Source organism: Excalfactoria chinensis, chromosome 2 (assembly GCF_039878825.1).
Source record: "Excalfactoria chinensis isolate bCotChi1 chromosome 2, bCotChi1.hap2, whole genome shotgun sequence".
Lineage (NCBI taxonomy): Eukaryota > Metazoa > Chordata > Aves > Galliformes > Phasianidae > Excalfactoria > Excalfactoria chinensis.
The window spans coordinates 70142362-70164054 of NC_092826.1; the positions used below are offsets into that span (position 1 = coordinate 70142362).

Genomic DNA, 21693 nt, shown 5'->3' on the forward strand with positions numbered 1-21693 from the left:
AGTTGTAAAGACTGATAAATGCAGGACCAAAGTGATCTCACATTTTTTTACCCTTTGTTTTTTAATTTTCTCATTAAATGTATATCTTTACAAGGCTTCAAACTCAACTGTACACTGTGGTATGGCAAATAACTGGACCAAAGGAAAAAAAGAAACCAATGCTCATTTTTCATTGAGGTGAATGACAGGGACGGGGAGGGAAATCAGCCTCTCCTGTTGTACAGGTACAGGGCCTGTGACACGGAGCCTCTAGCCAGTGTCCTGCCTATCACTGCATTTAAGGAAATGCAGGTGGTGACTGTCAGGAGCTGCAGCCACCAGTGTCCCTTGCTTTCTGAAAATATTTGCTCTGTAAAGTTCTTCAGATGTTGACTTACCACAGCATTTTGTGGATTTGCCTGCTCATCGTGCATTTCCCGGATCTCCTGCTCAGTGGATGCATGGACTTGACTCAGAACACTAAACCACTGGCTGTGGAGAGAAAGGCAGCAGTGTAAGAACCACATCCCTTGCGCACAAGCCTTTTGTCACCTTTGTTCTGCAGAGATCAAGCAGGTTCTGCTGGTTTTTAAAATTGCTTAAGATTCCTTTTGTCAATATGCACACAAGCACAGCAAAGCTTTATGTCAGTTCAGGTACTACTGGATACCAACAAGCCCCTCCAGATCTCCCATTCAAATTCACATCGTGCCCTTCCTCCCAAAGACAAATACCCTGTATAAGATGTGGCATTTCTAGAAAACTGGCGCTAAGCACACTGAAACATCTGAGTGTTAAGAAAGTGTGAGTAACACATTCTACATATTTCATCTGGGAAAGAAAACCCAACCACTGCCAGCTACATACAAAGCCTTCCATGGAAAATCCAACCTTCAGATGATAAATTTGGCTACACTGATAGCATGACAACTTACACAATAGTTACAGCAATACCTCTGCAACAGCCAAGAGGACAGCGTGTCCCCTCACAGTTCAGAGAGGGAAAAGAATAGAAACTCCAAGGAACCACCTTTACAGTTTTTGTTCCCAACAGAGCATTGGAAAACCCAGCAGCTGGAAGAACCCATGCGGTTGAACCAGAGCCAATTTGCACTGCTCCAGTAGCCTTATATTTCTACAACAGGAAAACTGGGAGAGAGGTTTCCACTACTCTGGCCTCGGTGCTGAGCAGCAGTTGCAGAGGGATTTAATTCCAACCACACCTTCTGCTTCTGGGAAATCTCTACCATTCTGGCATTTGCATACGATAAAGCTCAACTGCTCTAAGCAATTCCACTGAAAGAAATTTGAGGGCAGAGCTTGACTTGTTCAGCAGGTTCCTGAATGCCATTGTTTGAGATATGAATTTGCCATTCCAATGAAAATTACCTGAGGCTGAGTTTTCAAAGGACTCAAAAGCCCAACCTTTAAAACTAAGACCTCACTTCTGTGCTCAGGGTTCACCACCACCAGGTTGAGAAAACAAATGCAAAACTAATGGCTTTAAATGTAAAACTATCTGCCATTGTTTGTAGTCAAAGAATTATGCCTACGAAACTGAAAAGCTGCCCCCTTAGCTCCGGAATTCAGAAGCCAACTGCTTTCCATTATGTAGACATCCGAACTGCCACAATTGCTTGAGAAAATCTGTGTAGCCTGTTAAAAAGTACCACTGTTGCCATTATCATCCCAAGTCCTTTCCAACAGGTTATGTTTTCATTAGGAACAACACAAGGTACAAAGAAAAAGGAAGATTTGGAGTGCCCGACCATAGGAGAAGAGATGAGAATGTTTAATCAAACCTTTAGTTTCAATTCATTTGTTAAGACTTGGAGATATACACAGAAAGGTTGTGCTTTACGCTTACTTACTGGAAGACTACTTATGTGAGATAAGGTCACTGAAGACCCCTCAAAATGAGAAGTTGTCTGAAGAGAAAGAACTACCAGTCAAATAAACTAAAAACTCATCTACCTGAAGATTCCCACAGATTAAATTCAGCTTTTCCTTTAGGCTCAGGAACTACAAGTGTATTAAAATGTCAGTCTTCAAATAAATGACAAAAAGGCTCTCATAGCACTGCATGCACGGTTAGTAATAATTTATTATCCAATTTTCAAGAACAATTTTTAGGTTTCCTAATGTCACTGTGTAATCTTTGTCTAAGCAATGAAAAATAAATCTATCACAGCACTTGGCAAAAAGACAAAGGCAGATTTTACTCTCCTTTTACTTTCTTCCCCCCTTGGGACATCCCTTGGCTTTCAGTTGAGTAATAGAACTACTCAGGACAAAGAGGAGGGTTTTGAAACAGTGACTACCTCCTGAAATATTACTTCTCAAGTACGCCATGATTGTGATTGAAAAAGTGATTTCTTTTTGGGAGGGACTCAGGTTTTTTCTTTTCCTTTCACGTGAACAAAAAGCTCCCTCCGATAATCATCTAACCCACGTGCAAATTAGTTTTTTTCAATAGCAGATCCAGAACTAACACAGCCCAATAATTCTTTACTTCATTTTTAACACTGCCAAGTGTTAACAAGGCTTTGAGCTGAACGCATCTGGAAATCCTTGCACATCTCCCACATTAAAGTTTTCTAAGATCAATGAGAAAAAAAGAAAACATGGACCACATTGCTAGAACATAATTTAATCTAGCTGGTATGTTATGTGTACTATACACAAAAATAGGGTGTAGTGTCTCCTCCTCCACACTTAGGAAAAAAAAGAGATTCATGACAACAGACACAGGTCTTCATTCTGGCAATTCTTACTGATCCCTACAGAGCATTTACTGGAGCATGTACACGTGTATAATAGATGAGACTTTAGCTAATCTTTCCCTTTAAAATTTACTCACATCACACAAGAATCATAATGAGTGCTGAATTACTGTTCTAAGTGTGGTTTTAAGGCTGCTGAAAAATGAACCAATGACTGCCTTGTGTGCACTGCTGAATTTTTATTCAGGGCAATACGGTACATGCAGGTATTCTAATTAAAAAATAAATAAATACAAAGCAACTTTCAAGGCTTCAAGAACAAAACTAGCTCAAGTAATGTTGGCACAGGCATCCTGTGCTCAGCCCTTCGGGCAGCAACACAGTGGGTAATTTGATTACTAAGTTAACTTTATTCAAACGTTTGATTTTATAGGCAAGCATATTATTATCTCAAAACAAATAGTGTGGGGACTATTTTATTTTACTTTATTTATTTATTAGATATACACTAGAACTGATCTGACAAGTTCAGCTTGCTCCTCACCTAGCAGCCCTTCCCTACCATTTGATATGGTAGCAGAAAAAGTAAGATCTCTTTTTGAATTGGTGGAAAGGCCAACACTGTGGCATGCTCTTCTTGTTCATGAAAATGCATTCATCATAAAATCCAATGATCCCGCTGCAACTTTTATCTGAAAAATACTTAGGCTCTGCTTAGGTGAACAGATCTCAACTCTAAATGGTACCTTATTTCAGGCAACTGAGAGGAATCTTAAATATTGATTTAATCTACGCAGCTAAATGGAGCAGGATAATGCAAAAGAAAATCATTAAAAGCCAGTTACTGCTTCTCTTCTCTACATACAAATTGTATTTCCTAAACTGTCTAAAAACAAGGAAAGCATGCAGCCAAGTTCTAGGGAAATTTTCACAGAGTCTGACTCACTGAGAGTCCGAGTCGGTAATATTCTGCCGTGAGATTTTCTTATATCAGCAGGCCTTTGGAAAAAGTGTTCAATGCAATGTGTTTAACACAGCCTGGCTATTTGGAGGTAGCAGGCTAATAAAGTGATAAGCATAAGTCAGAATGGCATGGAGGCTAAAAAGCAGAACAAAAAAGCTTGTTGATTTCCATACCTTGCATCCTCAGGAGACTCAGCAATCAAGTGATAGGTCCTATCACCCATTATTAGATCAATTCCATTTTCTTTGCCTGTATTATCAACAATCTCTCTGAAAAGAAGAAAATGACAAGATTGTGCATCAGACACTGTCAGCACACTTTGGAAATGCTACTGTGCTGAGAGACTCACAGACATTGGAAACAACAGCAATCAGAACTGTTGTACTTGATTAATCTGAGAAATTAGGCATTAATCATTTATAAAGCAAACTATAACTGCCATTGTTTATACCTACCTTCAAATAATCAAGATCTTATGAGTGTCATTATATAAAGTTGGCTACTCCGTTGCTGTAACCCAAACTAAAGAAAAAGCATTGTCAAACAAAGCAAAAATAACTGAATTCAGATGATTTTTTGAGTGGTTAAGGGAAAGCTCTCGAGGATTAAGAAATGCTGTTTTTCTGTATTGTTTTCCTTACTTTGTCTTCCTTCCTTTCTCTAACAGTGCCTAACACAGTACTTCCTTGTTGTGTATTTTAAGTGAATCAGCCTAATATTTATAAAATTGGACTGGGATGGCCAATGCAGAATGGTGAAATATATCTCATGTGGTATGTTAGGAATTTACCCAGTGAGTATTAGAGTTACGTAGAAGAGCTACTGCTTATTTCTCCTAACACATATAACTCTTTAGATACAATACCCTTTCTTCCAGCGGTTTAATCTATAAATCATTGATTCAACTATCAGTTCAAGTTAGGCTCAACAACCATTAACTGACTATTTTAAAGGAACACTCAGCAAAGAGCTTTGCTGGGGAGCAGCTGATGAATCGATGCAGTGCCAACAAAATTTGGTTTAAACACATTAGAAAAAGGACTAAATACACATCATGGCAGATGGGACAGAAACAAATCCAGTTTCAACCAAAAACAATGGCAGTAGGAAATTCACTCTCTATTCAGTTTCTTGAGAGCCAGCAGCGCACTGGTTTTACAAGAGCAACTCGGGATGCTCATTGAAACTATCTGTGCTGTCCTGCCTGAATCAGGCTCAACCAAGACTTCCAAGTAAAAGATTAAACCATGCTTCCGATTTATTTCAAGTCCTCTGTTAAACAAACAAAGTAAAACGCACAGCTGCAGTTTACAAGACGCTGAGTGGAATCAAGTGTTACAGCCAGTTCTATTTTTCTCTGCCAAGGAGGAAAGCTTACGTATCTTTACACAGAAACAAGACTATCAAATATCAGCAAGCTCTAATTCGTAAATTAGATCCACTGAGTCATAAAGCATGCTGACCATTTAAAAGTAAAAGTACTCTCCCTTAGAAATGTTTTTGATGCATGCTGTATACACCTCAGAATTTTAAGGCATGAGAAACTTCTGTCGGCAAGACAGAAATTGTTAAGTTTGATTTAGCAAATCTATATTTTTGAAATGCATTTATGCATCTTGAAGACCTTCATGTAGAACTGCCCTAACTGTTCGAAACATGTAAAAATATCATAAATGTATACCAAACATATAGCTTTGACCCATTCTAACTTAAATATATATTCATTGCCTATTAATTCCTCACTCTCCATTTGTGTTTGCCTCCAGCTACAGACTTGGCAATGTGCCCTGTCTTGCCTTGGGAATCGTTACAGACTAAGTAGGGCTTCTAGTCTGGGAGAAGGCACAGACAAGTTCACCACAGCAGCAGCTTCCTGAAGCGCTTGGCATTGGCTTAACTGCAGCACTCTGTGGACTTAAAAGAGAGCCAAGTAAGGACAACACTTGCTTTCAAGATCTTCATCAAACACACTCATGCTTCCATTTGTACAATTTGAAGGCAGAGCACTCAAGTGTATTCCCAGATAACTCCCAAGAAGTATTTAGTAGGATAACGTTTAGCATATAAACATAGGTAAACCTACTTTGCCATTCGGACATCAATAGAACCCTTTAGCTTTTCTTCACTGTCATTTTCGAAGTACATCAACCTGGACTGCCTGAGAACAAACCATCGTTTCTTCCAGTTCCTTCTGGAAAGAGTAGATGATCCACCCCCCTTTTTGTGAAGCCAGCCCTGCTTAAGAGCTTCCTGCTTGGAGCGAAACCACAGGAAGGTCTCATCTTTCAGGACACACCAGCGTCGTTTCCATGTGTTTATTAAGCCACCTGGCAAAAAGGGATAGATGTGAGTTCATACATAGTTAAGACAAACAATTACATTATAAAACAGAAGCTGTGACCAAAGCAACACTAGGAGATGCTGCCCAACAGTGCTGAAGCTGAAACGAGTCTCTGCTGCAAGACACAAAATGAAAGATATAATTTTTACATACCCTTAAAGCTACCATATGGTTGGTAATCGAAAGGCTCTTAAAAAAATCCTCAACCAAACCAGTACATTCTTGTCATTCCTTATTGCTAACTACATCAGAGGGTAAAAACAATGCTAGTGATGACAGCATACATTACTTTTCACATCAGCGTACTCATGTACCTGTTCATCCCTGTTCCTACTCCAACAAACTAAGTTACGCTAGTGATGGGTACGATACGGGATTCTACCTCGATCATAGTTTTGTGTTGATCATTAGAAGTTAAGTCCAAGAATCCTAACCAGAGAACTTGCAAGTATATTCTTTTAGAGTCTCTTACATCTCTTTGCTATGCATACAATGCCTTCTATTCTTTCGGAACCCAAATGAAAGTTGACTGAAATCAGTAAAACTGGTTTGCAGCAGAGAACACTGTCCATGGTACAAGGTTTTGATAGCAGGAATAAGCTTTCTTCAAAATTTGTTACAGTTTGTCTTTGCAAGCTATTTTGCTATGTTTATATTGGATATCACATTGTTTACGAGACAGCAAAGGTATAAAATGAAAGAGAGGCAGCCAAAAATTTTCAGTGTTTCTTTGCAGAGAGAAAAAAAAAACATCGCCAGATGTAAGGTACTGCAAGGAACCTCATCTGAGAGCAGCATTCTCCAGACTTTTCCATCAGCCTTCCAAAATTCTGAATATAGCTGAAGTCTACAGGAATTAGCATGCAAGGCTTATTAAATATTTCTGATTAGTTTGTATGCTTAACAAATTCTTGTTCACCCAGTACCTTTCATGTACAGAAAGCTGTGAAAGTAGGGCAGGCTAACACAGCTATAGACGGAATCCCTCCGGTAGGAAAGTTCATCATCTGTATCAAACCTGGAGTCAAAATCTTCTTCACTGTCTTCAAACTATGAAAGGAAGGAACAAAGGTAAAATTATTTCTCAGGAAACAGCTTAGAGAAAACAGGTTTAGAAGTCTTCAGTTAAAACATTTTATGATGTATTGAATGGACACAGTTTCTTTGGCTTTCATTACCTCAGCTGTAGTAGATATTTTAGTGCTAACATCTTCCTTCTAAAGAAGTCAGCGTTGCTGAAATAAGTTTTCACTTTCCCAGACACAATGTTTCACTGAAGTATTTTGTGAGTGGTGGAAGAAATCATATTCTTCCAAAAATATTCTTGAGAGTAAACTGTCAGTTCAGTGAACAGCACTGAAAAAAGAGCCATTCAATTAACTGCTTCAGTAATTCTACTATTTTTCACCATCTGAAATTTACTCTTAAAGTAATCTCAAATACATCTGACATCTTGGGGATTTCTGCAAGCAGTATACTCAACACTATTCTGACTCACATGCAGAACTGAACCTGCCTTTTCCACAGTTTCCCATGATGCTAACCAATCCTCCCACTGCAAATGGGCACAAATACACAAATTTTGCTTATGGATTGCATCCATGGCCATGCACTGAGTTCCTCACAAAATAATGTGCAGTTCTGCATTAAAAAAACAGACACAGCCATACCCTTGCCTACCATACCCTAGAATTGCAACCAACACTTAACTATGCCCATATGCAGTGTAAATAAGTTGAATTTTACAATACAAGCATTTCTTAGGACAGTCACAGTGACTGCATAATTGTACAACAGAAAAAGAAACCAGAAAGCATAAATCAATTATTAGGTAATACAAGGAATGATACTTACAGAAGACTGAGCTCCTTCAGAACTAAATCTGTATGCTCCAGAGCTATTGTATGTCCCCACTGAACACCGATAATCCGGTGACCACTGGCTACTGTGCGAATTAGAGAAGGTCACACTGCTACCAGAAGTAATAGCACCATCTTCGTAATCGTCTTGGTCGTAATCATAGTCTCCATCTGGAGAAATAAGTTCCACAGAGTCTGGTGGTCTACATGATACATTTTCTGGCATGCAGTATGTAGATTCACCACTTGAAGAGTTGTGGAGACTGACTGTATCATGGGTAGGAGGTATAAGCATGGTGTCGCTAGCAGCAGGAATTGTTGGCACCACAGTATCATTCATATACGGATCCTCTTCTGAGGAATCATCGCTTGTTCTGATGCCACTGGTTCTCTGATCAGAATGGCCGTGCTCACTTGGATTGGGTGAATCCTTAAATGCATCATCATCAGCTTCAAAGCCCTCATCTACTTCCTCCTCAGGATATGGCTGGCTGAAGTTAAAATTGGGCTTTTCACTGCAGGCATTTCCAGTTTGTTCAGTGAGCTCAGCAGGATATCCACTGCCCACAGAGAGCGACCTCTCAATGTTTCGGACGCATTCATCGATCTCAGCAAAGTTCAGAGATTCCAGGAACTCCTGGGCTGCTCGACAAGCTTCATCCTCAAGCCGCCTGAGTTCCTCATCTCGGAGTTGCTGCAACCTCTGTAACGAAGCCTCGGTCAAAGACAGCTCCTGCTGCTTCTTCACACGCTGCAGGTCTTCAATTTCTTTTTCCAAACGCAAGATTTCTTCTACCTGCCTGCTTTCTTTCTGCCTCTCCACTTCTTGCTTCAGCTCCACTTCCTTCTGGGCTTTCTGAATGGCAGCCAGTTCCTGTTTCTTTCTCTCTTCTTCAGCCTACATTCAAAACAGAAGAAAATATAATACTGTCTCCTCAAAGCAAGACTATTTTGAAGTTCTTAAGCACTATACTCTGATCATGCTGTTCATTTAAAAGAGCCCTTGTTCCTACATTGGAAAGAAAACGAAAGAAAATGAAAATTGATTGCATTTACTCAGAGATACTGAAAAGCTCAAGAACGTGCAGAAAGTTCTGTCTTGGCCAGAAATTCAATGAAGCATGAGGTGAAAGAAATTCCCATGCAAACAATTGCATCAAGTTCCCTTTGGTTTTATCTGCCAACTCAAAGTTCTGTTCAAATCCGCAAATGTCTTTTATTTTTTTTAATGGTTGAGTTGAGATACTCAAATAAACAGGATGGCTGCAAAGTATTAAGAATATCATTTACCTGCTTAGCAAGACGCTCTGCTTCTTGCCTTTGTCTTTCCCTAAAAGTGAGGGAAGAAAACAGTTAGAAAATCAAGCTCAACATATGATAATCAAATGCCTGTGCTAGGGCAATAGCTCAGTTTTCAATCACCTACCACGAAAAGAAGACAGCCAAAAATAAGGTCACCAAGGACATGTATGTAAATACCACAGTCGTTTATGCTTTTTTTTTTTTAAAACAAAAGAAGCACAGAATTCTGAAATGGCTTGGCTTTACCTGCAAGAAAGTCTGTTCAGAGTAAAACCTAATATGGAATGGAGTGTGACACAAGGGAGCGTACTGCACCTTTCTTCTTCCTCTTTTCTTCTTTCTTCCTCTTGTCTCTGCTTCTCCTCTAGTCTTTCCCTGAAAACACGTCGAGCAAGCTGGCCTCGCCGCTGCTTCTGAAGAACTATGGCTGCCTTCTTCAGGCAAAGGAATCTTCTCCTACTCGAGAATGCTCTGTAGTTCTTCTGTATCACAACCACGTAGTATAGAACCTTTCTATACCTCTTTCTGGAGAGAAAAAAAAAAAAGGGGGGGCGGGGGGGGGACAAAAACATCACAAAATAATGTAAATTTATAAGGAAGCAAAGGATTAACGAGCAGTCGTGAGAAGTCCTACCATAGTGACCTGCAATAATGAGGCACGGTAGCATATCAGTTTATTTTTTCTGTCTCTGTGGTGGTTTCTCCATTCTAATTCACATTCCCTTCCCCAGGAAAGGAAAGAGATTCCCTCATTTCCATGACAGAACAATCTGTATTTTCATTAAGGAAATGCACACTACCTGTCTTACATGTTCTTGTGCCCTTGACAAGAAAATGCTACCAAGTACAGCTCGTACATGAGTGTATGCATGCAGAGAAAATACTCACAGCTATCTATCCAACATCTCTGAAAAGAAAGATTATGCACGGGTAGCTCTGTCATTAAAAATGAATATAGTTTTTGAGTAACATATTAGTCAGACTATAAGGAGAAGACTACATTATGCAAACAAGTTTCCTCAAACTGTCCTTAGCTGATTTGTAGAAAAAGCAGAGAAATGAACAGATGGGATGAGAAACTCCACCTAATACATAATGCAGGAAGCCGAGTAAACAAATGAAACATTAATCACATACCTGATACTCAGTTCTTAAAGAACCAAACTGACTAGTTCTATTTGCTCTTTCTTATCATGAAAAAGCAAAGATAAACATCCATAATTTGGGGGCAGCCCCATCAGGTACCATCCTGCTAGGTTTTCTACTGCTTACTTCATGCCAAGATACCATTACAAGGATGGCTGACCTCCAGTCTTTCATACTGTCCTATTCATTACCTCAAAACAACTCTAACTCCGCTTTTTTTTTAATTCATGAGTATGCTAAGGAGGTTTTATGTTCAAAAGCCACTTAGAGGATTTGGATGCCTGGTTCCTATGAAAAGTGAAAAATTGCATCCAATTGCATTGGAATTTTACTACCTGACACCCACCCATTTGTCCAAAAGCTTTATTACTGATGTTCCCATCAGGTCACTTACCGGGCTGCGTAACCTAAGATGTGTGCTCGGATAATCATTGCTGCCTTGGTGACTTCCACCTCTCGCTGTTTCTCTAACTTGTGTTCCAAGGACTCCCGGAGAAAAACCTACACAAGAAAAAATTCTGACTTAACGTGCGGATAGTGAGACACAGACAAATAGATAAAGGACATAGACACAGGACAGCCATGGCCACAGAGCCTTTCTGAGCAGTAAGCCTGAACTTTGAATTCAGAGTGAAGCATGTCATTTCCTTAACAGAAAACATATTTATTTTAAAGGAAAATACCTGCAGATGATCTTCTGACTTTGGATTTCAGCAGGAAAAGATTGAGTACGCTAAATATAATTAATAGATCCATTACCAGGCGTTGCCATCAAAGAGTAACATGGGCCAAAAAGCTGTTGGATTTAGCACATACATCCTGATTTCATAGAATTATAGCATGGCAGAGGCTGAAGGGGACCTCCTGGGTCCGTGCAGTCCAAGCCCTGCTCCAGCAAGGACACCCAGAGCAGGATAAGTGGGGTGCAGAAAGACTTCCCTGGGAATTCAGCTGTTTTACATTACAAATAGAACTTCTGTAATCCTCAAATGTCACTTGTATAAACCTGCAGAAGTACACTGAAATGAGAGTGGCTCCGTATTCAGGCTGTCTGAATACTTACAGGTGCAGATCTGCTGCGCTGGGTACATACCTGGGCCAGGTATCCCTCACAGCCAACCAGCATCCTGCAGACAGACTGCTTCTGAGCTCACAGCTGAGCTTACATGGCGATGGACACATTCATCAACTGGTTTTGTTTTGGCTTTAGTTTGGTTGGTTGGTTTGAGTTTAGGGGGACAAAACTGATCATCATAAAACTGACGAAAGGCACAGTTATGAGTTTTAAATGTGGTAGAAAGGAACTTGATTTTGTAACTAGTTATCAAACACTAAGGAACATACAGAGTCCCATAGAAAGTCCCAAAGTTCCACTCTGCCTGAGATGCACTGGGCAGCTCTTTATATACCTAGTTTTATTCATGTATAAAATAGGCTGTGAAGGAAAAAGCCTTTTCTTTCTCTCGGTGGGCAATCTTCCTTTGCTCTGCATATGTTTGCTTTAAAAACGTCCCAAAATTCTGACTGAGAAAGGCATTCAGCTACTTCCTGAACCAAAATAGATGTTGAGCACATACTATGCACAGGCTAACACATTTTCCTGAGCAGGTGCAATGCAGCTTGTGATGTGAAAACAAGAAAATTTCACACTCAAGCTGAATCACTGCAATGTTGTTACTATTCCTCTTAAATCACAAAGTGCCCCATAGTATGCTCAGTCTGAAACCAATGCCCCCTTGTTCTCTTCAACAATAAGCTATTTATGAAGACTCTTAAAAATGCACGCACGGCTCTGGGGGCAATTATCCCAGTCCCCAGTATGGGAGGTTACAACAGAGCTCTGGTTCCTGCTGAGACCCTGCCAAGCAGTTGCTTAAAACAATTTGGAGTCCTCATAGATGTTATTTTGCTAACACGCTAAAGCCATGCCCAGGGTTGGTGAATAAGTAGTGCTCTAATTGCAACAAGGGGAACCAGCATCTAGCTTTGTCTGCTATCACTGTATGATTTTCAAGCCATAGTCTACAAAAATGGGTTGAAACACAACTTCTGTTGCAATTAGAATATCTCAGATTTTGTGTCCCAAAATAACTTTAAAGCCATTGAATCATATTTCCCAGCATAATCTTTGAGACACCTTACATGTGCCAAGGAATGCTGTTTGTAATCCACTCGCCAGTCCTTTGAACCATGTGTTAATAGTCAGGAAATCTCAGATCCTGCGCTAGGGAACCTTCAAACTTGCAAAACGAGCATGTAGAAACAGCTGGATTGTTTTGTTACTCCAAGTTACACTCTTGTAATAAAAACAATGTGAAATTCTTTAAAAAAAAACACAACAGTGGCAGCAAAGTTCACAGTGCCTGGCAGGACACATATGGAAGTCTGATGAACCTCTGAGAACTCCGAGACCAGGACAAGCAAGCACATGTGGAGCCCAGCTCTGCTGTACCAACACTGACTGCAGTCCCACTCTGTGACTTCCCCTGCAGAGCAGGTGCCAGGCAGGTGAGTTCACTGGAATGTAGAGAGCTCCTCATAGAACAGTTCCTCATAGAGCACTGCCTCAGGGGCTGGGGTCTTCTCAGAATTCCAAAATCCAGCAACCATGTTCTACATTATTATCCTCACCAGCACCCCTGTCTGTGAGTCCACCCAAGTGTGCTCTTTCTCTATGAGTGAAATGTAGGTTCAAGTACCTCAGACAGCGAATTCCTTAGCACAACTACAAATTACTTACAGGAGTCCCTAGAGCATCAACAAACATGCTCAGCTGCCTTTAAGGCCAAATGTAATTACCATTAAAACTACACTGCTGCAGCTGTGCAGTCAAAATCCCTTCAACCTTGTATAAGCAGTAGCCACAACACATACAGTTGGATTATTTTACCTTATTTTTTCCAAGCTGCCATTCAGTACTTGTGTTGTCATACAGACGAAGGAGGACGGCACATCTCTCATTTAAGTCTTCGGGCAGAGTTAAGTTTCTCATGAGAACTTTATACCTGGCAATCAAAAAGTATTGCTCCATTTAATGTTCTATTTTAACTCTACTGTTTTAATATATGATTTTTACATCGTTCCCTCTACACGAGAACGTTAATTGATATCCATGACTAACACCTGAAGTGCCTGTGTCATCGCTTTTACCTTTTATAAAAGTCTTGGAAGGGCCTTCGGACTGGGAAGCCAGCCCTCCGAATCCTCACAGTCTCCAGCATCCCAGAGTAGCGCAGTTGGTTGAGCACCACTGTCTGATCAAACTGATCTGGCATCTGAAACAAGCATTTGAAAAACCTCAATGCATCAGAAAGGTTTTCACTTCTAAATAGCCAATAAATAAATAAATAAATTAAATCTGCTTCTCTAAGTTTCATTTGGTTCGCATGTCATTCTTCCGGGATCATTTTTCATTGAGAAAACAGGCAGCCCTAGACACTCTGTCATGGAAACCTTTGAGTGCAGACCAGCTCAGCTCCTGCTCTCAGGAGCCTTCCAGTCTCATCCTCCAAAGCCCTCAGGTTACCCAGTGCTTCAGCCATGCCTTGAGATAAGGCAGCGCCGGCCAACGCCACACAAAGCAGCTCATGACAGTGCTAATCACCACCTGCAAAATGCTGACAGTCCCGACACTGAAGTAACGCCACATGTAAATGTGCCCTAACTCACAAGCCCAAAGGTCCACTCGAGCACTTTAGTTTACCCTCCTGGACAGCAATTTGCAGGATTAGAGGGCAGAGTTTAGCACTTTGCAAGTGAAAGTTTGGAAGGCAGGATTTCATATTCACTGGCTTATGTAAAAGTGAAGTAGTTCCCACCACAGCCAGTGCAAGCTCTTCAGCTGACAGAAATGAGAGCAAGATCAAGCCCTGAGCAACTCTAAATCAGAGGACTCTCCCATTATTTGTAAACTGGCTTTCATCATGCTTCTTTTTCAACCTGGCAAATAAGTGACTCCCTGAAATCTGAACTTATCGGAACTAATTTCATGAGAAGACGGACTCAACGTTAATTAAAAATATTACAATTATTTTTTTTTTCACCTGCTTATGCACAGAACAGAATACTAGCAATGTTAGTATGTTAGTCATGTTAACTCTCATTTTCTAGCTAGGTAGCTTCTAAAATACTGATGCATCACCTTCTGACTCCCTTCTTTAAGAGGCAGAATGTCTAAAACAAGGCATTGTGATCCTTCCTGTCATTGATCTCTTCTTGGAGCAGTGAGAGATGGATCACTTCTCCAGTACCGAGCTGCAATAACAAACACCTCCCAAACCCTTGCCACTCCTCCTGTAGCAAAATTCTCCAGCCCCTTCCTTTGGAACAGGAGCTGAAAGTCATATGGAAAAATACTGTGTTCTGACCCTTCCTCTGCAGTCCAAAGTGCTCAACAAAAATGCACATAATTTGTGGTTTTGAAAATGCAGTCAGTCCCAGTGGTGAGCCCTGCCCTGCCCGGGGCAGCTGGTGCTGCAGGGCCTGATCCAACCTGAGCAGGAGAATGAGGACATGGAGAAATTCTGCCATCAAAAGCTGCTTCTGCTCACTTCTGAATTATGTGCATGGCATCCAAGGAAGCCCTGGAGAGGTGTCAACTCTTCATCACAATGGCTGCTATAAGGTTTAGGTTCTGCTACAAATCACGGAATTGCTCGGGCTGAAAGAGATTTTAAGACCCTCCAGCCCCACATCCTTACCATGGGCAGAGCTGCCACCCACTAGATGAGGCTGCTCAGGGTCCCATCCAACCCAAGCTTCAATCCTGGGAAGGGGCACCTACAGCTTCTCTGAGCAGTCTGTCAGTGCCTCACCATGCTCTGAGTAAAGAATTTCTTCCTAACATCAAACCTAACTCTCCTATTTTAGTTTAAAGCCATTCTTCCTTGCCAAATCTATCAGGCTGTGTAAAAAGTCAGACCTCCTCTCACTCATAAGCCTCCTTTAAGTACTGGAAGGTCACAACAAGGTCTCCCTGGATCTAGTCTTCTCTTCTCCAGAGACCACCCCAGCTCCATCAGACTGCCTCCATAATGTGATTTATCATTTTATTTCTGTGCCTGCACATATATACATTAATGTTTCAGGTGAGGAAATGCCTTTCTGAATGATAAAAAGACACTGTTGTTTTCTTGATGCTGTGTTTAACCTGGATTTTGCCAACAATAGTCAGGTACATAAGTCAAATCCTCGAACTGTATTGCACACACATAGGGATGCTTATATTGAAAGCACTGATACTGTCATGACTGGAATTGCCAATGCTCTCTTTGTTAGTGCCCACCCCATGGCAGAGGTGTGTGAGAGAACCAGCCTTGCAAACCCACTATCCAAGTGCAGGAACACACAGCCTGCCTCTGCACAGGTCACCAATGGTTTCCCAAGGGAAAGGACTGGGCAAAGATGCACATGCTAACCATGAGAACAAAATATTGATTGTATAAGCCATGTCTGATTTATGCCACAGACTGACACAGGTCAATACATCTTTTTTAGTATCATCTTTTTATTCTCCTACCCATAGTCTTGTTGGCTCAAAGGATAACACTACCCAGCAGACTCGCAAACAAATCCACATTCTCATTGTGGCAAGGCAGAGGTGTGAATGCAGTGGATCCACCAGAGCCAGGGAGAATTTCAGTGACACTGCAGATGTCTGTTCCTGCCCACGGAACTCAGGGAGCCAGCTGGCTGCTCCACTAGCTAATCCTTTTAACACCAGCTCCCGGCACCTCAAGAGTCAAAAGTCAGCCACAGTGCTGGTTTGAACATTCCTTTTTTTTCCCTTTTAATTCACTTCCACCCACGTTTTGATCCACAAGGGAAGAATAAACATTTTCAAGACTTTTTTTTTCTGGCAAATACAGAAGTCAGGCAGTGCCCTGTTCTGTCACTGACAGCTGAGATATCAGAAGCTCACATTTCTGAAGAGAAGCATGAAACACTGCAAGAGATGTTAACATGGTATCAGCAGGGCAACATAGGGACCACTGCCATTTTAATTACATGAGCATATCCCTTCACTTTCCTAAGGAATTATTTTTAATTACTGACAGACATGTGGTGGCATTAAATTGAAGGGTCAAATCTTGCCCTGGTGTATCACTGCAATTACATCCACAATAAACTTGGCTGCTGTGCATAAACGTGGGGGCAGGGGTAAGCAATACGCTGGACTCCTACAATTCTCATTCTGGAGTTACCAGAAGAAACAGGAGAGTTTTGGCTGAGCCATCACAGATACTTCAGCAATAAGGAGAAACTATGGCTGCAGCTACACCCATAACAATCACAAGGCTTGGGGCAGCATTAAATAGCTGTGCAAAGGGTATTTACCTACGGAATCAGAATTCCTGCGATAACCACAGTAATTTTCAGGCTTGTACTCAGGTAACATGGAAGTCTGATAAACATTTGTCAGTGTTGTTGCAAAGTGGACTTGTTTCACAAACACACGCTTTGAAAGAAATTGTATTTTTTGGAAAAAATCCAGATGCCATAAAGCAGAATTGTAACCGATTATAAAACACAATCAGATTCACATTGTTTTGCAATGTAAAGATTAGAATTGCTTGCTGTGCAGATCAACCTTATAGAAGAGAAGGCAACAGATGAGGAACTCAACCGATTGCCTTCAAGATTTTTGACAGAGGCAATAAACTTCAAGCCAGTTTTGTTTTCATGGATATTTCCCTTTAACCAAAGAACGGCAGCAGTAAGCCACTCTGACGCACAAAATCAAAAGACAAAGGCTACTGACTCTCGTGGGTCACGGTCACATTTGGGCACTGACCAACATGTACGTAGAATTGCTTAGGTTTTTGATAGCTAAGATTTAGGACTGTTCAACATGATAAAAGATTTTGTTTGTTTTTGAATTATTAATATTTTTTGTGGTGCACTCTTTTATAGCACAAATTGTAATTTCACATTTCCAGAATCAAAGAATCCAAGAATGGTTTGGGTTGGAAGGGACCTTTAAGGTCACCGAGTTCCAACCCCCTTCTATAGGCAGTGACGCCTCCCTCTAAACCAGGTTCTCACAGTCCCATCCAGCCTGGCCTTGAGTGCTTCCGGGGAGGGGGCATCCACAGCCTCGCTGGGCAGCCTGTTCCAGTGTCTCACCACCAGTACAGAATTTCTTCCTGATATCTAGTCTAAATCTGCCCTCTTTCAGTTCAAAGCCATTTCCCCTCATCCTGTCGCTACCTGCCCTTACAAATGTCACTCGCCAGCTTTCCTTTAGGCCCCCTTCAGGAACTGGAAGGTTGCAATAATGTCTCCTCAGAACCTTCTCTTCTCCAGGCTGAAGAGCCCCAGCTCCCTCAGCCTGTCCTCAAAGGGGAAGTGCTCCAACCCTCTGATTATCCCAAAGTCTCCTGTGAATTCACACTGTATGGCAGTGTGAATCAAGAGTAGAGTAGAATCAAGGCTTTAATGTGACCTGGAGCCTATGCAGGCGAGACTGGCTAAATAACTGCTCTGATACCCAGTGAGCCTCCTGAAGGGCAAAGCTGCTGTCTAATACCACAATTAGAAGAAGCCATTAGGACAGACATCTAATTTTTATGCATAACTTTAATTATAAAACAGTTCCTTAGATTAAAGTCTGGTGGAGGTCAGAAAAAAAGCATCCCTTTACCCTGGGCAGTGCCATCAGTGGAGGCTGCAAGTGAATAAGATTACATACAACCTTTGCTGTTCTGCAGGTTGTTTTCTCCATTCAAATGAAGATCACACCTGACTTTCACCAGTCAGACATCCTTTTCCATCCCAGAACTACTGACTGCCTCAGTACAGCCACAATAAGGATGGATCTTGTTTAAGTAGGAGGAACTTCACAGAGGAGGACAGATCTGAAGGTAAAAAGAAACCCTCAAAAAACAATCAAAATAATCCTCACAGTCTCTTGTTTATAGATTTCTCTTTGACAACTTGTGTCGGATGGTATCAGTTTGACGCCACATCTTACAAGTTTTGATTTTCTGCGCTTATGCAAGCATAGAAGACAGATACAGAGTTGATAAAGATGAAGAATAGATACAAGGATATGAAGAAGTAATTTTTCATTGGAAAACCAGTAACTTTTCTCACTTGAATTCTGTTCTTCACTTCTAGAGTGAACTCTTTGGCAATTCTACTCTGGAAAAAGCAGCGTGAACTAAAAGGAGGTCAGTCTTCCCCTGCTTTGCAGTTGCCTTCTGCATCCCAAAGTGCACCGATCTCTTTTTCAGAAATAAAATTACCCTGTCTGCACAGGGGGGACTATTAAACCAGATCTTTCTAAAACAGTCCCCCCCATGCTTCTCTGATCTCAATCAGTAACTCTACAAGTGAAAACTCATGCCAAGCTTTTCTCTCAGTTGAATGTGAAATGTGAATAAATTAATTTATAGTACATAATCCCTCGGAACTGATAAGAATATTTCGTCATGCCCACTGTTTGGCTTTTTAAACCGCATGATGCTTATTGGTTCTTCATCCATCCACGCAACTCGGCAGCCTCTACTTATGCCGAGGACTCAAAACAACCTGACAGAAGAGGAAACAAAATGTCTGTGGTATCAATAGGAAAACAAGTTGCAAAGGAAGGACAGGCAGGGGCTGGGGCATTCTCCCTGTTAATTCAAGAGACTTGAACTGCAGTGCTATGTTGGTCACTGTCCTGCCTTGAACAAACCACTTCACCTCTCTACCCACAGCTTCTCCAGCCACACATTGTTGAGGTGCTTGTTCCATCAGCTTTGATGGAATCCTCCTATACAATAGAGTTTCAACCCCATAACCACTACACTGACAGCACAATGAGCATGGAAACCTCTGTGTGTCTCAAGCATCAGTCTCACTCATTGGAGAGCAGGCGCACTTCAAAGAAAGATAAAGAAAATAATCCCTCTATGGTCTTCTCAAGCATGCACACAGCTGTAACCAAAAGAGATTCAGGTCAAAACAGCAGCACATACCCCAGAGCATTTGTGGCTATATAGACAAGTGCCCCAAGAGTACAGGAGAATAAAAACATAGAACATGTCACAGCTAAAAGGTTTTCTTCATATTTCCAGTGCATGGCAATGGGAAGTCAAGGAATATTTGGATAAACGTTAAATAACTGTGAATATTTTGTATTCCAAAATTCTCTGGATAACGACACAACTGCCAAAAAAAGCATGAAAATCCTATAAAAAGTACCAACACTGCTGGTGGTAACTTGTAAAGAGCATGGGAATTGTTAAGTCAATCCTTACACCTCAGACATTCTCCTGCAGACTCCAGGCCGGATTTCACTGCTCACTCGATAACGATATACTGCCTCATTTATATAATCTCTGCAGGTCTGAACATGAAAGTACTGCATTTACCAACAGCAAGTGTTTACATGATTAGTTGATCTTCTCTTCAATTCCAGCGACTGCATCTGGCCTGCATGATTCATCTTCCAGCCCAGTACAGCTCAGTTTAAGTGACAAACTGAAATCTCATGCTATAGATTAGAGATGCAGGTGTTAAACAATGCTGCTGTGTGGATGGAACACAGCCATTTTAGAGTTCATCCATTGTTCCGAAACAGTCAAAGGTGGAGAATTAATAAATTCCTAAATAAATTAAAGCATTTATCTTCTGCCTGTCATCCAGCTTTACTGTACAAGTAAGGGTGTCTCAAGGATATTTTAACAAAAGCAATAATTTCAGAGCTATGCAGCAGTGCATTATGAAAGTGACCCTTTGGCACCAGTGTTTAGGGATCTCAACTGGGTCAAGACATGACTGACTTAGGACCACTGACAAAGATGTCACATTTCAGGTCTTGCCAGTCTGTAGCAAAGATAAGAACTGGAACCAGCCTGATGATTGGAGGAAAGCTGCTCAAATGCTTCTGACCTGCTTGCTGTGATTTCACGCTTTCACCAGCAATATTCAAAACCTTGCAATCCTGGAGCTATTTAAACTACTTTACTAGCTTCTGTCGCTGTTGTCTTGCATTTCAGAGTAATTTTCTTTCTGGTCGGTTTGTATGAACTAAATGCTACCCTGAGTAAACACATCGGTCTCTTTGTGAACCTTCCTTTCTGAAGGTATCTGAAGACAGGATTTGTCCACTTCTCTCAATACTGGTGATTTGAAATCCTAGAGGAAAACGAATTTCTCACAATTACAGTGTATAATTTCTTGTACAATTATTAAAACCTCGCGGAATAGGAACAGATTGTTAAAGGCACACACTTAAATACTGGATATGTCTAAGTTATCTGAGCAGGCTTAGAGCTATCTATGCAGGAGTTTTTAGCTGAAGTGAGTCTTTGTTGCTTGAATACATTATTTAGAGTCCATTGAAATGCACAGCAGGTCACACAGGCCATTTGTCCCAAAACAGCGCCTACAGGACCATCCATGTGAAACAGACGATTAAAAGCATTTGGGAAAAGAGGGATTTAAGATTTGGAGCAGCTCTGGCAGTGTCTCAGGGCACTGACAGAAGGTACAACTCACAGCAGAGACCCAGCTGGAATTCTTCATGGGCCCTCCTTCCCCACCTGTGAATAATCCATTGCCATTTCATCTGAGGTCAGCCTAATTAAAGCCTCCAATCCCTGCAGACTAAACCCCAATCTGGCCTCATTCTCCTCACATTGTGATCAGTCAGCAGGCTTCTCCTGAAGAGAATCAATCAGGCTGCCTGATAGCTACACACCACCGAAGAGCATACTGAGATGTACTAATTACAAAGACAGCTGTCCTGCCTTACCAACCTGATGTCAAGACAGCCAACGCCAGTTTGTTGCAATGCTCAAGAGAACAAAGCCACCTGCCTATGTCATGCACTGCTCCATGTCTGCTGGGGCTGCATACAAATCAATTGCACAAGGTGACATCCTGACCCTCCAGGTCAGCAGGGACTCCATGGAACCAACACAGACTAAGACTCCACCCATATTCTGTTTTTAGTGCTTTCACCATACTTTTATTCCTCCCCACCAGACGTCTCAGCGATGTCCTACAGGTTGTTTGTGGTGGTTTTTTTAATTTGACACCATATTGGCAGGCCAGTCATAGAAGTTCCTTTCTGTATCTAAAAGCAGTAAAAGGATCCTTCTGTAATGTGATTTGTTCTTGATTGTATGGCACAGATCATGGGGATTAGACTAAATGATATCCAGAGGTCCCTTCCAACCCCTGTGATCCTGTGATTAGCTATTTCTAAGTATCATACGTTTATTGCTGAAAGACCCAAAGGTTTATCAGGAAGTAGAAAATAAAGAGAAAAATACTTGAGAGAATCTGTTACTAAGATAAATTTCATCTTGCATGGCCAAAGCCTGACATAGTTGTAAAGCCTTGTCCTGGAACTACCCTTTTAAGAACCCAATGCTGTCTACTTCT

At 41.2% G+C, this 21693-nt stretch overlaps 1 protein-coding gene across 1 annotated transcript in view; it reads right to left on the reverse strand.

Moving 5' to 3' along the window:
* Positions 1–21693, reverse strand: part of MYO10 (myosin X) — a 147191-nt gene that overhangs the window by 13055 nt on the left and 112443 nt on the right. Inside the window, exons 20-29 of the mRNA XM_072328984.1 lie at positions 13465–13589; positions 13205–13319; positions 10709–10815; positions 9484–9693; positions 9157–9196; positions 7862–8764; positions 6934–7057; positions 5750–5993; positions 3840–3935; positions 378–471 (exon numbers count right to left, since the gene is read on the reverse strand). Coding sequence (XP_072185085.1) covers positions 378–471; positions 3840–3935; positions 5750–5993; positions 6934–7057; positions 7862–8764; positions 9157–9196; positions 9484–9693; positions 10709–10815; positions 13205–13319; positions 13465–13589 — 2058 coding nt within the window. The remainder of the gene's footprint in view (positions 1–377; positions 472–3839; positions 3936–5749; positions 5994–6933; positions 7058–7861; positions 8765–9156; positions 9197–9483; positions 9694–10708; positions 10816–13204; positions 13320–13464; positions 13590–21693) is intronic.